Source organism: Pestalotiopsis fici, assembly GCF_000516985.1.
Source record: "Pestalotiopsis fici W106-1 unplaced genomic scaffold PFICI_Scf_2, whole genome shotgun sequence".
In the NCBI taxonomy this organism is placed as follows: Eukaryota; Fungi; Ascomycota; class Sordariomycetes; order Amphisphaeriales; family Sporocadaceae; genus Pestalotiopsis; species Pestalotiopsis fici.
In genome coordinates, this window is record NW_006917092.1 from 1,638,624 (window position 1) to 1,654,608 (window position 15,985).

The window sequence follows — 15,985 nt, forward strand, 5'->3', positions numbered from 1 at the left end:
TTTACCCAGTGTGATGGCTGCTGACGGCAAATGGTTCAAAAAGGTATTTGGGGTCACCCGTCCCCCTCACTCACTCACCCAGACTCATAGATGAGGGGTGACGGCACAGCTCAAAATCATACACTGAGTGTCTTTTTGTGGTCCATTGTGTAATTCATCCTTCCTTTTAGCCAGCAACATATACACGAAAATGTCTGATAAGCACTTTTTTCCAGAGACTGCTGTAAGTCGTGGGATATTTCTCCATTTCCTTTCATCACGTTTAAGTTGTCCCTCTTGAGATTCTACACTCAAATAGTCATTGCACTGCATCCACACTAGCATGGCCATGTACTTGAACGGCATTACGAGATAACCCCCCAGTCTCTTATTACATCATGCACAAAGCGACATCACCCTTTGCTAACTCCTGCCTTGTTCTTCTCAGGCCAACACCTTGGTCCCGCGATACCTGAGGGCCTTGACTGCAGCCAACCCCCATCTCGGTCTCATTGACTCGGAACGAGTTGTCTATTCGAAAGAAAACGACCCCAGCACAGTATCCGTGATCAGCGGAGGTGGCTCAGGCCATGAGCCCGGCTGGTCGGGGTTCGTCGGCGACGGCGCATTGTCGGCAGTAGCTTGCGGTGACATCTTTGCATCGCCCAGCACAAAACAAGTCTTGGCCGCGACAAGAGCCGTGCCCTCCAACGAAGGAACCATTTTCATGATCACAAATTACACTGGCGACAAGCTACACTTTGGATTGGCTGCTGAGCGAGCCAAGGCAGAGGGCCTCTGCAAGAATGTCGCCGTGATCCCCCTGACAGACGATGTATCCCTAGGAAGGACCAAGTCGGCCGTCGTTGGAAGACGAGGAATGCCTGGTCATGTTGTTCGTAAGTTGCACCCAGTTTGAGACGAAGCTCGAACGAAACATTTTAACAAGGCATCATGCAGCCATGAAAATAGTCGGAGCTGCCGCCAAGCGACATGGCTTCCAAAAGTGCGTCGACATTGCCAAGGCCGTCAACGCCGAGGTTGTCTCGATTGGTTCTGCCCTCGACCACTGTCATGTTCCTGGTCGGGCCAAGCACGAGACCCTCCCCGCAGACGTGGTTGTGGTGGGTGCCGGCATTCACAACGAGCCCGGCGCCCAGAGACTCAGCCCTTTCCCTCCCGTCGAGGACCTCATTGCGTACTGCCTGAAGCTCCTCTGCGATCCCAATGATCCCGAAAGGGCATTTGTGAAATTCAACAAGGACGATGAGGTCGTCCTGGTGCTCAACAACTACGGTGGTCTGTCCAACTTGGAGCTTGGTGCTCTCACGGATGAAACCATTATTCAGCTAGGTAGGCGTAGCACACTGTCATGGGATAGGATCGTGTCTAATATTTATTGATATAGGCCGCACATGGAACATCAAGCCCGTCAGGATATTGTCCGACGCATTCGAGACGTCGCTTAACGGTCCTGGTTTCTCCATTTCTCTATGCAATTTATCCAACGCCGCCAAGGAGTGCTCGACAAGTGTTAGCGAGCTTCTCGAATTCCTCGACCAAAAGACGAGCTGTGTAGCCTGGCCCAACGTCGCCATTCCGTTCAAGGAGACTACCGCTTCGGCAACAGAGAGTGCCGCTTCCGCTGCAGAGCAGAAGCCGAAATTTTCGGCTGATACCGACATCAAGAGTGAGTTACTGCACATGACCTGCCAATTCTCCGTGTAGTCTCTAACTGGTAAACAGTTGACCCAAGTCTACTTGACTCGATCATTCGGACAGCATGCAAAGCAGCCATTGCTGCGGAACCCAAACTCACCCAATGGGACATGATCATGGGTGATGGCGACTGTGGAGAAGCAGTCCAGGGTGTGTCAGAGAGTAAGTTTGCATGAAAGAACGTGATTCCAAGATCTTTTTCATGTACTGATTCGAGGCAACACAGGTATCATCAAGACCTTGGACAACGGCATCGCCAAGGAAGGTTCAATTCTATCCTTTCTCTTCTCGACAACAGAGGCCGTCGACGACATGGGCGGAAGTCTAGGCGCGATCCTGGGCATCTTGCTCTCGGCTTTCACTTCGGCACTCCAGGACAATGTCAAGAGCAAGGGCGGCCCCGCCGATGCGTCCACGTACGCCCAGTCGCTGGCACAGGCCGTGACGACGCTCAAAAAATACACGGGTGCCCGCGAGGGCGACCGGACCGTCATGGATGTCCTGATCCCGTTTGCCGACGCCTTTGCGCAGAGCAGCGACTTTCATGCAGCCGTGCAGGTGGCGCACGACAAGGCCGAGGGGACCAAGTCCCTCAAGGCCAAGTTTGGCCGCGCGAGTTACGTGTCCGAGGCCGAAGGCCAGGATATTCCAGATCCTGGCGCCTGGGCGTTTTACGAGTGGGTGGCTGGCATGTCGAAAGCCATCAAGCAGCAATAGGTTTAAGACATTGAGAAATAATATAAGATAATAATTGTCAAAACGTCAATCAATCGGTCTTGGTATTTTGTCCACCCCGCTAAAAGGGTGGCTTCAACGTCTCTATCCTCTGCATATGCTAATCCGATGCGCAGTGCCGCCCTCCCAAGGCCTTTGACACTGATATCACAAGCGTCTTCGCTCTATACCATGCCCATGGATTCTTCCTCGAAAGTGAAAGTCATCGATTCGCTTCAAAAGCCCACTGATCCACAAGAGTGGCAACTTGCATCGCATCAGCATCCAAGCTGCGCCGAGACTTTAAACTCAAGACGCCTGCGCGGCCCACGCGTCAAAGTTGGCCGACTTGGCATCCTCCATGTTGAAATACCAGTTGCCGTAATTATCATGAAAGTTGAGGGTCGAGTTATCACTGGACGGGTCGGCAATGGCATTCACGCTCTGGGTCCAGCCGAGGATGGGCTGCGTGGCGTTGGAGTAAAAGGTGCGGCCGTCGGTCAGGATGCAGTCCTTGCACAAAAAGGTTATGGTAAAGGCCGTCTCGTTGACGTAGGTGCCGGAGGCTATGGGGTGCACGGCGGCGTCGGTCCCGTTCACCAGGTGCGGGTTGGCGTAGGCGTCGGCCTGCCGCAGCGACGTTGTGATGCTGTCGCCATTGGGGTACGCGACTACTAGGAGGCTGCCTTGCACTTTTGATAGAAAAGGGGTTTCCCGTCAGTTCCACGGACCCAGATACTGGAAAGGATCAAGGGTATATGGGCGAAAGAGAGCACTTACTTGTGCCGCCCAAGGAACAGCCGGCCCATCCTTGAGTGGCCGAGACGGAAAATTGGCCGATAAAGTCAGTGGTGACATCCTCGGGGAACACCAGGCCAAAAGTGTAGTTGCCGTTTACCTAAGTTGTAAGTTTATGTTAGCTCCTTTATAGTGATACTGGGTATCTTTTCTGGCACTTCATCAGTGATCATCGGCTGGGCAACGTACATAGCGCCAAAAAGTAAACCCCGTGATGGGATCGACATAGCTAGCACCCGTCTGCTGACTCCTCGCAATGCCAGCCAAGGCCAGGAAAGCAGAAGCGGACAAGAGCTTCGAGAAGAACATATTCAATGACTTGGCTGATAAGAATGCGCAGAGATTCGAGACCTGTTGGTAGACTTGTTTGCCGAGCGGATTCAATCTCAGCAATATAGTCTGTGTTCTTCAAACCCAACCAGAATCAGTCCGCACCATGCGGACTGACGTCTACACGGAGACCCGAAAACGGCATATGGCAAATCACGAATGACGGCACGTTCATTAGCAAGAAACATAGTCTACCGTTGCAACCCCGGATATTCATGCCAGGTTCTTTCGTTTGGCGCGCAAATCTGTATAGAAGACTGCTTTGCACGCGGTGTACCTTGCATGGGTGCTAGCACCGAAATAAGCAGTTGGAGACCGTGTTCCCGCGACCCCCAGCCCCGTTTCGGCATGTGCATCGTGAGGAGCTCCGATCGAGAACTCCGCCTCATGAACCGGGCCGATACCTATGCCTTCACCCCACTCACACTTCCCCGGACTCTTGCCGGTGGAATTGCCAAGAGATCGCTCACGCGCGCGGAAAGAAAACATGGGGAAACGTGAGGGATGACGACGGTTGGCGCCGACAAATGTGCCGAGTACTACGCTGCTTGGAGGTTATGACAGGTCGTTTGATGTCCAGTTGGCATAACATGAGGTGTAGCAACGCGAAATAACAGTGATCGGAGGAGTATCAATTCGGAGTGCCATATCATCGCTTACCTTGGTTGATATTTATCCATGATGCGGAACGATCTCGATCGTTTAATTAATCCAAGTATAGCAAGAATTTCCAAGACAAAGAGGAAATACGAAGTAAACAACTCAAACCTTTGATACTGGATTATAAAGGCCGGGATTCCGCTAAGCCTTTTCAATCATGAGGAAATTCAAATCCATTCAAGATCAAGACAAACTTCGTGTTCCAATCTTTTGCTATTTTACAATAATTCCATGTGCCACCAAAATCAAAGCAGAAAAACTGATTACCACAACTCACACGTTGGTTCCTTGACTGGGCAGGAAAAGGCTTCACGGAACTCCCTCGAGTTTGCAGTGGTGCCCAGAATCCGAGCAAATGTGGGCGAGTGAGGGTCCGTGTAGATATACTGAACTGCCTGCTGCGCCCGGATCTTTCCACACCAGACTGGAAAACATTTAGTCAGCACCCACAAAAAATGCAAAAAGAAACGAGAATCAAGATGCAGGTAGAATCGATAGTGAACTTACAATTTGCGTAGAAGACGAAGAAGAGCTGTTCATGGCTGAAGTGTTCAAGGCCAGGAAGACTCTGATCAGCGGGATTCGATTGCTGCTGGTTCTTCCAGGCCTGGAACGCGGCAGAGAGACCGCCAGCGTCGGCAATATTCTCACCCAACGTGAGGCGACCATTCACGTGCAATTGCTTGCCCTGGGGGTCTTGGATGGTAAAATTCGAGTACTGATTGACGAAGCAATCGGCACGCTTCTCAAACTCTTCGACTGTGTGGTTGGTCCACCAATCTGTATATCTACCAGTCTCATCGTAGTGGCGCCCAGAGTTATCGAATGCGTGAGAAAGTTCGTGACCTGCGACGGCAGCAAAAGCGCCATAGCTAACATACGAAGGTAATTTTTCGTCGAACACGGGGAACTGCATAATCGCGGCAGGGAAGACAATCTCTGCGCCGACTGGATTATAGTATGCATTGACAGTGTCTGCCAACATATCCCATTCTCCATGGTCGACGGGCTTCCCCAGCTTTGACCATTCCCTGTTCACCTCAACGGCAGTGCTGGAAATAGAATTGTTAAAGAACGACTTGGTGATCTTGAGGCCATGGTAGTAGTTTTGGAGAGCCTCCGGGTCGATGATGTTCGGGGACTCTGTAGGATAGCCAATCTTTTGGTTGATTAGGTTAACTTTGTTCACTGCAAGCTCCTTGACACTGTCGTCCATCCAACTGAGGCCATGGAGTTTCGAAATGAACTGGTGCTTGATGTCCATGATGATCTGATCTCCAAATTGCTTGGCCTCTTCCGAGAAGGCAGCTTCGATAAAGAAACGGCTAAGGATCCATCCGACTTGGCTGTCAGCGACGCGGACGCAAGTCTTCCAGCGCTCAGATTTTGTGTCCGCGTCTTTTCCTTGAAGCACATTGAAAAAGCGAGTAATCGGCTCCACCTCGGGACCTTGGACGTAAGAAGACTTGGCCGTGATCACATTCCAGATCAGGTATGATTGCACTGTGGCCTTGCTAGTCTCTGATAGAATGTGGGAAACATTGGCCAGGAAGTCAGGAAATGCAAGGAGCATGGTATCGACTGTGTAGTTGGCAGGTACTGTGATTCAAAATCAGTGATCCTTCTTTGAAAACCGAATATTGGTCATACCAAGTTTCTCCACGACCTTGTCATAGCCCAAAGCTGGCGCAAGCTTGCCTGCGGTGCCGACCTTTTCAATATTGTAGTATTTCTTTACATCAGATCAATAAGCTTATATCACTATAAATAAGGAGAACAATCCTGAAGCGTGTACTTACGGTTACATCCTGTTGATCCTCTGGTGGGGGAGTGATGGCTGCAATTTTCTTCTCAAGATCAACAACAGACTTGGCCAGCTTACTGGAATGCTTTCTAGTAGCATTACTAGGAAGCAGGCCAACAAACACCTCTTCGAGCATAGCCTGGTACTTTTCCAAAGTATCTTTGTCTTCATAGTACTCGGGAGAAGGCAGAGTCAGACCGGCTGGGGAGGCCTGGATGATGACGACCTCCTATCTTGATGGTTAGACCTTTTTCCGCCATGACATGCCGCAAAGAAACTCACCGGGTTCTTATCATCAGCGCCAACACCTAGCCCCTCAAAGGTGCTGATGCCCCATTCCTCAAGCAGGAGAATCGTTTCCGATAGGCTTGCATGATCGCTCTCTGCAAGAATTTCATCTTCTCCAAAGCTTTTCTCAGTGACTGGGAAAGAGTGCGCAACTTCTCCAATCAAGTCAACCAGTGGCTTAACTCCAATCTCCTTGATTACAGTCTCGTTCATGCAAGCGCCGTAAGCGTCCTTCATGACATTGAAGTTTTCCTCATCTTTGGATGATACCTGGACAACAAGGTTTCGTGGCGAGAACGAGGAGTGCTTTGCATTGTTAGTCCTGCCCGTAGAAATTATGTCGCATCACGCGCTAAGTAGACTTGTTATGAATGAAATTGGCTAAACAAACCTTGGATTCGCCAGGGTATGCACCTTGCAGGATGCGCTTGATGATGGCCTGGCCATTGTCGGACATTACACTGAGGGTGGAATAGGAGGTACGATCTTCTGGAATATCATGAGTGGAAGTGAAGCCATCGCAAACCAAGTGGTCGAAGCTGGTACAGGCATCGAGTTCCTTGTATTCCGGTGATAGTGTGTCTATGCCAAGTAAGTCACTAAGACATGATGTATATATATGGGCGCAGACCTACACAAGATCTCGGACGCAGCGTGAATGCAGGCTGGCGTGAGGCAGAGCGCGGAAGCCATGCCTGGTTTTCCTCTGGATCGAGCTAGAACTGCGATGAGTTAGGAGATACGGTCAAGCAAAGATGATGATGGTTATATATGATGATAGCCAAATATACGACTCGATCGTGCTGTTTTGTAGGCTGCATGCCACTGCAGCAGGGACGTTAGAAGTTTACTCACCTCCAGACAAGATCAAGATGACAACAAAACCAATAACCAAGAAAATGCTGGCAATGAGAGAGATCCAACGGCGTCGGCGTCGGCTTTTGATCTGTTGGTTAAGGTGTGCGAAATCATCTTCCTCGCGTCCATTGGCACCGTCGGCGCCAGAAGCACCTAGCAAAGGCGTCCGCTCGGTGTTGCTGCGGTCGGCCATGCTCTCGGTGAGATGCTCTTGTTGGAGCACAAAGTCTTGTGTAAAGGTGCAAAAGGTTGGACAGCAGTAGTCGTGTAAGATGCAATTGACCAACCAACAGCTAAATGAGAAGCTATCCGCCTCGTCATCCAAAGGCGTGGTCGTTGTTGATGTGGTGATGATGATGAGTAGAAGCACCAGCTGCTGCAAGTCAAGTAAGGTAGAAGAGAGCTTGAGAGCTACCTACCGAGGTAGGTTAAGCCAAAAAGGTGCCAAGACAGGTAGCTAAAGTGTGACGAAGGGGGTGGTCCGACCAGCTCAGCACAGGGGCTAATTTAGGTGAGGAGCTGCTGGCAGGGGCAAAATGGGGAACAGCTGCAGCCTAGAAGTCGTGGCAAGCCCCCGGGCACTGAAAAGTACGGGGAAATCGCCTTAGCCCCAAAGGATCAGCATGCAAGTCTGAGGATCTGATCTCCAATTGTCTCAGATGGGCGTCTGTTTTCGTGGTTCATGTGGTCCAGAGCTTCTCTCGTGAAATGCACGTCTTGAACATTTCAACCGTCTGGTCTTTTAATTTAACAATAAATTATCTGGAAACACGAGACAAGGCCAGATATCTACTTGCTCGGCCGTGAGGAGGACGTCGTAGAACGTGTTGCGGCAAAGAATTAGGCGCGAAGGAAAATGAGGCGATCGATATTACACCAATTCCTACTCCCAGGTGCCGTTTCATGTATTCAATGCAAAATGACCAGAGCACAGGTAGGTCGTATCCAATCAAGATCAACTTCTACTCAACTCCGTAGAATATTGCCGAAAAATTATATAGGAAATCTTTATGGGAAAAAAAGTCTATTCGCTAATATCCTTTGGTTTATGTACAATTCTAAACTTCATATGCCTGTGCTGGGTAGCGGCTAGTGCCCTATACCTCCAGCTCCGAGCGGCATGAATGGATCCAGTCCCGGGTTATTCGGTTGGGGTGCTGCTCCCGGTTGCGGCGCCGGCGGCCTTCCGGCAGCCCTTCCTCTTGCTGCGTTGTCTTCCGCCTGTCGGTGTGCTTGCTGTCTCGCGTTACGATACCAGACCAGCGCAACAATAGCGGCAGCCACGAAAAGGATGACCAAGCTGTCAATGACGCCTTCGAGGTCCTCCTCGTCAAAGCCCTGGCCGTCTGAACCAACGATACCTTCATCATACAGGTCGTCATATGCATCGTCATATTGCATAAAGCGCTCGTCGGATAGAAAGTTGGCAACCCATTCACTCAGCGACCAGTCCTTCTTGTTGGCTGTCTCCAAGTTAGCAACAATTCATCAAGGTCCCATTTCATTAGACTTACATGGCTCATCACGAATAGAATTGATGTCTCCATTCGTGAATGTGTTCCAAGCACTGCGTATTCGTAATCTCAATAGACTGATCGAGACTGGAAGATATGCCTCGTCATTGGTCTCCAGAGCATGGTCATAGTACCGCTTCGCAAGGTGAAAATCTTGCTTCAGCCCTACACCATGCTCATGCATCCACCCGAGGTTATACAAGGCTTGCCCGCTCTGGAAATGTTCCGATGCTCCAGTATAGCATTGCGCTGCCTTGTCGATTGCGATATCAGTCCCGATACCGCTGAGATAGTAGTCACCCATCTTGACCAGGGAGTCAATGTTGGACTGGACGGCAGATCGCGTCCAATAGATGAGGGCGAGCGCCGAGTCCTGCAATAGCTTTGACTTTGGAGCCTGGGTCTTGAGCCACGATGGTAGTGGTAGTCGTGACTGGGCAGAATCCAGGATGTAAGCTACATTGTTCTGGGCCTTTTCGTAGCCCTGCTCGGCAGCAAGGACATAGTCGAGAATAGCGAGCTCGATATCTCCGTCGTCATAAGCATGGTTGGCTTCGGCCCAAGATGAGACAAAAGGCTCGGCTTTTTCGGATACAAGCTTGTAGTAGCTCAGCGCGCTGGTACAGGTCTTGTCCCTGCCCACGCCGTGGTGCATCATTTCTGCCAAGTAGTACATTGCCTCGACATTGCCATAACGAGCGGCGCTCTCAAAATAGTGACTGGCAATCCTGAGATCATCGTTATTTCCCTGATCCAGGTGCAGGGCGCCTAGGGCAACTTGCGCAGGGCCAAAGTCTTGGTCGGCGGCAGCCTTAAAGAGCTCTGTGGCCCTCGCGACGTTCTTGGTCATTCCGTAGCCTTTGAGAGCCATGACAGCCAGGCCCCAGTGCGACTGAGCATCACCATGCTCAATGCCACGCTCGAACCACTTTTTGGCATTACCGTAACTTTGCTTCATGCCCTCGCCTCTGAGCCACATTCTGCCAATATAACCAGCAGCTTTCGAAGCATACTTTTCTAGTCCAGGCTTTGAGCTGTCGGAAACACGCCCATCCTTAACACGCCAGTGCTTCGTGGCGACACTCAAAAAATAGTGTCTAGCAAGCTCGACATCGCGTTCCAACTCTCGCTGGCCCTCATAGTATAGTCTGCCTAGATTGAAGGCAGCTTTGAAATCGCCCTTGTTTGCCATGAGGTCGAGATATTCGATCACGTCGTCGATGGCGGCGTAGGCGTCCGAGTTCGGGCTGTGGCGGAAGGCATGAATTCCGGAACTGACCACACTGGCACCCTCGCCGTAGACGCCACCAACTTCATCGGCAAGTCGATATGATTCTTGCATAATGTGCATGCCGCCGGGTGGGCCAGAGCGAATCCATGCTATGGCCTTGTCCGCAACTCTCTTGTAGTATTTGCAGGCCATGTCGCAGCTCTTTGGCACACCGATTCCGCTGGTGTATCGTGCAGCAACAGTCATCTCTGACCGCGTGTAACCCTGGTCTGCGGCAAAAGTATGGTATAGCAATGCTTTCGCCTGATCTTTTTCCACAGCCTCGCCGATTCCCGTCGAGTACATGAGTCCCACCATGAACTGGGCGGAACTGTTTCCTGTCACCGAAGCCAGTCTATAGTAATGATCGAAGGCGGCCTTGAAGTTTCGCGGGTGGCTGTAGTTTCCAAAGAAGTTGAGTTCGCCCAGGAGGAATATGGCGTCGGTGTTATTCAAATCGGCGGATTGCTGTAGGAGACGCACGCCTTCCAGAAGAGGCCCGGTGATGACAGGTCCCGCGTGCTCTTCCGGAGCCGGAGGTGCGCTGGCGCGTAAGCTGGGGAGCGCCTTGAGAGCATAACGGAATACTGTGCCAAATAAGCCGGCGGGCTTCTTGTTCTTTCGATGCGAATGTGTCTTAATCTTTCGGAATTCGGCCAAGGCGGCATCGACGAGTTCCCAGCCTGACAAGCATTGTTAGTTGCGCTCCGCCAGCATGGCGGTCGATATAAAATCCTTACCATTTTGGTATGGAGTCCATCCTCCCTGAAAGGCGACGGGTTCGGCGGCTGCGTTGTCGGGTGTCGCGAGAGCTTCGCTGGGTTCCTCGTTGCCTAGTACTTTCTGTTCGTTGCCAAATGCAACTGCAATCGCCTGCAGAAGCACTGTTTTTAACAAATATTAGCAAATGCTGGTGGATCTAAACTTTACAATAAATTGGTACAGTTTGAACTTACAGAGCGTAGAAACGATCCAATGCCTCATTGTGGCAGCAGTGCTATGAGCGAGATACCATAAATGGCACGCTACTCATATTAACGTGCGCGGAAATTGATGGTTTCGTGATCGGGCGACTGACAAGTCCTCAATAACAGCGTTGAATTGAGAAGCAAAAGTGGTCGACGCTGTCCACTTGGCGACAAACAAAGACATGCAATAATTTGGTTGGTGTACACAAACAGCTCCAGCGCTCTGCTACCTAGCAAGCTGTCCTCATTGCAAAGGCCAGTCGAGCTGCTACTACCTTGTTAGGTCAGCACAGCACAGCTCAGGATGACGGAGCACACGCAAGGGGCGAGCACGCACAGGGACAACGTTGATTGGCTGGTATTTTCGGCGGGCTCTGATCTCAAAGCGGGCTTAGCCTGTAGGTGGGGCTTTCATTGGTGGGGTCTTGGCATTGAAACTCTGACTTTGAATTTGCAGATTGGCATCCGATACAGTAGCCAGGCATAGCAAGAACCAAACCGACGGCATTTTTATTTTGTTTGATTTAATTCTTGAAGCCACAGTACTTCTGCATTGGAAATCGCAGTCCCAAGATTCTTTGGATCACTATCCCCATTACTGGCGAGACCAAAAGAGCAACTTGCCCTATAAAAGGCATTGATCCCGAAGACAGATTGATTTCCAGTGTAAATACTGCACAGCAATATCGAGACCTAGTGCCAGGTGCTCAGTCATCATGTTCAATCTTACCTGTGTTGATGGTTTCAGATATCCTGGCCTAGAGGAAGTCTACGTCACTGATTTGATACCACTCACCCAAGGGCCTGCTACTATTTCCTCGGACCAGAAATTATGCCTATTCAACCCTCTCAGTCTCAGACCTGGCCCGTTGAAGACGTTGCAGACGAACCATGGTAATCTCACATGTGCAAAGGCTTTTGATATCAGCGGCTCGATTGTGGCTACAGCAGGAGAGAATGGCAGTGTCTCCATGTGGGATTTGAGACTAGATGAGAAACAAGCAGAGGTTGCCCGCATGACAGGTAAGCAGGGTGGTATAGACGTATTGAAGTTGAGTTACAGTATTTCTGATGGCTATGTCTAGACAACCAAGTGCCAGTCCTATCGCTTGCTTGTTCAAGCTCTGGCTTTAGCGTCGTGGCAGGAACTGAACTTCGGCAAAGTCAAGCCTCCATTCTGATCTGGTATGGCGGCCCATGATGACCCAAGTCAGTCCTCTTGGCTCACAAATTTAGGGATGTTCGCTCCACACCAACACCACGACAAAAGTATCAGGAAGTCCACAGCGATGACATTTGCGAGCTGAACTTCCACCCAAGTGATCCCAATATCCTGCTGTCTGGATCTACTGATGGGCTCGTCAATGTATACGACACTCGGATAACAGATGAGGATGAGGTGGTGATTCAGACGTTCAATCACGATGCCTCAATTCATCACGCTGCCTTTTTGAATGACACAGATGTCTTCGCCGTTTCTCATGATGAAAGGTTCGCAGTATACAGCATGGCCGAGGATCAGGAGAAGGGATCTGCGCTCAACAGCTTTGGTGACATGCGGGAAGTCCTAGGTTGCCAATACATTGCCAATGTGTCTGCCAAAGCCAATGGTGCAGGAGCCGTCATCGGTGCCGGATCGCACGAGTGAGTGGAATCGATCCAACGAAGAGAGTAACTTTGCTGACTCAACTAGCCAACAAATGTTCGAGCTTGTGCATTTGACAAGGGGGGCAGAATGGACCCTCGACCGGGCGAATAGCGTAGGACTGCCTGGAGCACACTCGTCCGAGATTGTGCGCAGCTTCTGCTTCTATGACGAGGCGCAGATGGTGTTTAGTGTCGGCGAGGACGGATACATCAAGTCTTGGAAACCGAGCTCGTAGTTCATCCCAATCAAATAAATCATAACTCAACCATATTTGTCGTGCTTGCCCTTGACCTTGAGCACCAACAGCTGTTCGTGATAGTCACCCTCCCGTCTAGCTCTCTTTAGTGTACGGACCTCGTCCTCGTCGAGACGTCTTCCGACGGCTTCCTCGAGTTCTTTCCGGCTGATCTTCTCCTTGGCCTTTTCCTCCTTTGAAGCCTTGAGCTTTGGCTTGAACCTTGCCTGCATGCGAAGTCGGAACGTGGTGTCGAAATTGATATCCGTCGCGTCACCTCTGACCTCGGGTGCAGCGTTGGCCTTTGTAGCTTCCTTGACCGTAAGAAACGTTTCGCGCTGTGTTTGTAATTGGAAGGTGCCGGGCGTATCTGCTGTGGGAATGATATTCCAAGTCTCGAGGGGGGATACAGCTTCGGATGTCGCACTGAGAAAACCATACTTGTCGCAGCTCAAATATCTATGCAACGCTTTAGCATCTGTCGCAAAGATTTTGTTCTGAATTACTGCAGTCTTGACTCACTTTCCATAGCGCCCCTTGAATCTGAAGTTTTCTGTTCCGGCAATCTTGTTCGCAATCCAGACCTGTCGGACATCGTGCGGCTCGGCCGTGGCAGGATTGTTGTCAATGATATTTGCAATTGAGTCTGTAAAGACTTTGCCGTTTGCGTCGCAGGCGAGGCAAGTCGGAGGCTCCGTGGGCAAGACGAACAGAACAGGGCCGACGACATCGCCCAAAGCTTCAGCAGAAACCCAGCTGTCGTCATCGGCGGCTTCTTGTGTCGCAGTTGCGCTGACGACCTCGCCGGAACCAGACTGGGCGGCGTCCGACGACTCGACTTCGGTTCTCTTTCTCTTTTTCGGCTTCTTGTCTCCCTTGAAGGAGAGTGGCTTGACCATGGTCGCGCTGTGGGTAGTGTGTTGCACTTAGTACAATGGAATATTTCGTACTGTCATGTTGAAGCTCCCAGTCTCAGGGTACTAGGTATCGATTAGCTACAACACAGCCGGGGGGTAGCTAGTGCTAGCGCCCCAGAGCCTTAGCTTTTGGTGCCACCCATAACGAAAATCGAATTCCACCACTTCCTACGCACCCCATGGCAAGGGTAATTGGCTTTGAATAGAATCCATGTCCAGCTATAAAGGTATAAGATGGCGAATTTCTTTATCTCTGCAGGATGTGTCCATATTTGACGGCATACCTTCTAAACCTGGAGACGTGCTGTTGCATCGTGTTACAGCTAAACTATAACGTAAGACATTTGCAGCATTTCCATTCTTTGCCCAGTCTTTGCAATGTGTACTTCCATCATTCGTAGCTCGCAAAGAGAACCAAGTCTGGCGATCACCTTTCGAGGTTCAACAAAGGGAATCCAGAGATTTGATATACTCGAAGGATCCACTGTATTTTTGTGACAGCACCAGAAGGCCTTCAGGCGGAAATGACCGGATCAGATTGAGCAAAATCTCAAAGCCGACGGTTTCCTATGGCTAGTGCCTCGCGATCACGAGGCTGCACAACTCAAAGCTTCTCTACTACAAAACCACAGAATTTGATACTTGCACTTGAACCTTCTTTATTCAAGAACTAGTGATTTGATCATTATACAATATGACTGTAGCGCAGCCTGTAGTGGTTTCCCTTCATGACTTGCAGAATGGTAGGTCTTCTTTTCATGATAAGATTACGAATCCAGGCTAATTGTTATCTACATAGGTGCCGTTTCTGATGAGACGCTCCAGGAAGCATTTGGACCCGAGTCGCTGGGTATCTTGGTGGTGAAGGATGTACCCCAAGAGTTTGCAGAGCTACGGCATAAACTGCTGTCTTATGCATCGTATATGGGCAACCTCAATGAAGAAGATTTTGGTTTGTGCAAATTCTTCTTTAGGCGTTTGAATCAATGTTGCTGACAAAATGCCGTAGAGAAATTCACAAATGAGGCTGCCAAGTACCTAGTTGGGTGGTCAAAAGGCCGTGAGCAACTCAAGAACGGTGGTGCAGATGACTTGAAGGGGTCATTTTACGCCAACTGCGCCTTCTATGTAGACCCGTCCAGCGAAGCCCCAAAGCCAACTGCAAAGTTCACGCTTGAGGACTTCCCGGAGTATTTGGCGCCCAACTCGTGGCCACCCAGGGAGATGCTGCCCGGTTTCAAGCCCTCCATGGAGGCTTTATGTCGCCTCATCATTGACACGGCGGTTCTCGTTGCCAAGGCCTGCGACAGATTTGCTGAAAAGGAGATCCCCGAGTACCCCAAGTCGTATTTGGAGCATGTTGTCAAGACGTCCTCGACCACGAAAGCGCGTCTGCTCCATTATTATCCCATGACTGCCGAGGTGATGGCCAGGGGTGACCAAGAAGATAATTGGTGTGCAGTCCACAAAGATCACGGGTGCCTGACAGGTTTGACATCCGCCATGTTCATTGACGAGAACAAGGTGAATGCAAAGGTTCCAGACTTTGGCACTAGTATCCCAGAGTCTCTCTCGCCTCTCCAGGAACTGCCACAGTCGCCTGACCCTCAGGCCGGTCTGTGGATCAAGTCGAGAAAGGGTGAGCCAGTCCAAGTCAAGATACCCAGAGATTGCATTGCTTTCCAGACAGGCGAGGCTCTTGAGAGAATTACCCGTGGGAAATTCAAGGCCGTTGAGCACTCAGTTCGTGGTGCTTTTGCTCAAGGAGTGGCCAGAAATACTTTGGCGGTATTCACACAGCCCAATCTAGAAGACGAAGTGGATTTGGACCAGCACCTTTTGTTTGGCGAGTTCGCGAGAGGTATCATTGCAAAGAACACTGTATAGCGATGAAATACAAACTGAAGTTTCGAAATTATTTACGCAAACCTGTTTCCAATGTCCAAGAGCAGTGATCTTCTTTTCGATTTTCATTCATTTGCAGTCTACATGCAAGATGAGATCAGTTCAGTGTCTCGGAAGAGGCAGTCGGGAGCTGCGACCTGGAGCTCACTTGTTTTGAACTGCAACTATGTGATTGACATATCCGCTCTAGTCTCCGACACTCAACCGCTCATGCTCATAGAGGGCGCCCATCAAGTTGTCTAGCTGGCTTCCTACCCCATACTGCAATCACCACACACCCAAGGCAAGCTCAATCCCTGAGCTGTGTGAGGACTTCTCAGTCTCGATATTGTTGCTCAGGAGCATGTCAAACATTGGCAGTCACAGGGTTCAGCAAGC

The 15,985-nt window shown here is 50.4% G+C and overlaps 7 protein-coding genes across 7 annotated transcripts; 3 read left to right on the forward strand and 4 right to left on the reverse strand.

Annotated features, from left to right (window-relative positions):
• Nucleotides 1-190: 190 nt before the first annotated feature.
• Nucleotides 191-2,415, forward strand: PFICI_02699 (uncharacterized protein; the record flags this gene model as incomplete). Its single annotated transcript, XM_007831280.1, has 6 exons — nucleotides 191-223; nucleotides 428-878; nucleotides 940-1,332; nucleotides 1,388-1,669; nucleotides 1,726-1,860; nucleotides 1,925-2,415. 6 exons carry the CDS (start codon nucleotides 191-193, stop codon nucleotides 2,413-2,415), a joined length of 1,785 nt encoding a protein of 594 aa, XP_007829471.1.
• Nucleotides 2,416-2,721: 306 nt separating this feature from the next.
• Nucleotides 2,722-3,519, reverse strand: PFICI_02700 (uncharacterized protein; the record flags this gene model as incomplete). The annotated part of the gene is made up of 3 exons (XM_007831281.1): nucleotides 2,722-3,104; nucleotides 3,193-3,310; nucleotides 3,400-3,519. 3 exons carry the CDS (start codon nucleotides 3,517-3,519, stop codon nucleotides 2,722-2,724), a joined length of 621 nt encoding a protein of 206 aa, XP_007829472.1.
• A 944-nt stretch (nucleotides 3,520-4,463) lies between these two features.
• PFICI_02701 (uncharacterized protein) lies at nucleotides 4,464-7,343 on the reverse strand (the record flags this gene model as incomplete). Its single annotated transcript, XM_007831282.1, has 8 exons — nucleotides 4,464-4,624; nucleotides 4,708-5,799; nucleotides 5,851-5,932; nucleotides 6,000-6,233; nucleotides 6,287-6,598; nucleotides 6,684-6,874; nucleotides 6,928-7,014; nucleotides 7,148-7,343. The coding sequence occupies 8 exons, from the start codon at nucleotides 7,341-7,343 to the stop codon at nucleotides 4,464-4,466; spliced, it is 2,355 nt and encodes a 784-aa protein (XP_007829473.1).
• An 896-nt stretch (nucleotides 7,344-8,239) lies between these two features.
• PFICI_02702 (uncharacterized protein) lies at nucleotides 8,240-10,918 on the reverse strand (the record flags this gene model as incomplete). Its single annotated transcript, XM_007831283.1, has 4 exons — nucleotides 8,240-8,613; nucleotides 8,665-10,617; nucleotides 10,675-10,818; nucleotides 10,891-10,918. The coding sequence occupies 4 exons, from the start codon at nucleotides 10,916-10,918 to the stop codon at nucleotides 8,240-8,242; spliced, it is 2,499 nt and encodes an 832-aa protein (XP_007829474.1).
• A 700-nt stretch (nucleotides 10,919-11,618) lies between these two features.
• On the forward strand, nucleotides 11,619-12,785 carry PFICI_02703 (uncharacterized protein; the record flags this gene model as incomplete). Its single annotated transcript, XM_007831284.1, has 4 exons — nucleotides 11,619-11,925; nucleotides 11,988-12,087; nucleotides 12,139-12,546; nucleotides 12,596-12,785. The coding sequence occupies 4 exons, from the start codon at nucleotides 11,619-11,621 to the stop codon at nucleotides 12,783-12,785; spliced, it is 1,005 nt and encodes a 334-aa protein (XP_007829475.1).
• A 26-nt stretch (nucleotides 12,786-12,811) lies between these two features.
• On the reverse strand, nucleotides 12,812-13,684 carry PFICI_02704 (uncharacterized protein; the record flags this gene model as incomplete). The annotated part of the gene is made up of 2 exons (XM_007831285.1): nucleotides 12,812-13,244; nucleotides 13,308-13,684. 2 exons carry the CDS (start codon nucleotides 13,682-13,684, stop codon nucleotides 12,812-12,814), a joined length of 810 nt encoding a protein of 269 aa, XP_007829476.1.
• A 712-nt stretch (nucleotides 13,685-14,396) lies between these two features.
• PFICI_02705 (uncharacterized protein) lies at nucleotides 14,397-15,589 on the forward strand (the record flags this gene model as incomplete). The annotated part of the gene is made up of 3 exons (XM_007831286.1): nucleotides 14,397-14,445; nucleotides 14,502-14,654; nucleotides 14,712-15,589. 3 exons carry the CDS (start codon nucleotides 14,397-14,399, stop codon nucleotides 15,587-15,589), a joined length of 1,080 nt encoding a protein of 359 aa, XP_007829477.1.
• Nucleotides 15,590-15,985: the final 396 nt, after the last annotated feature.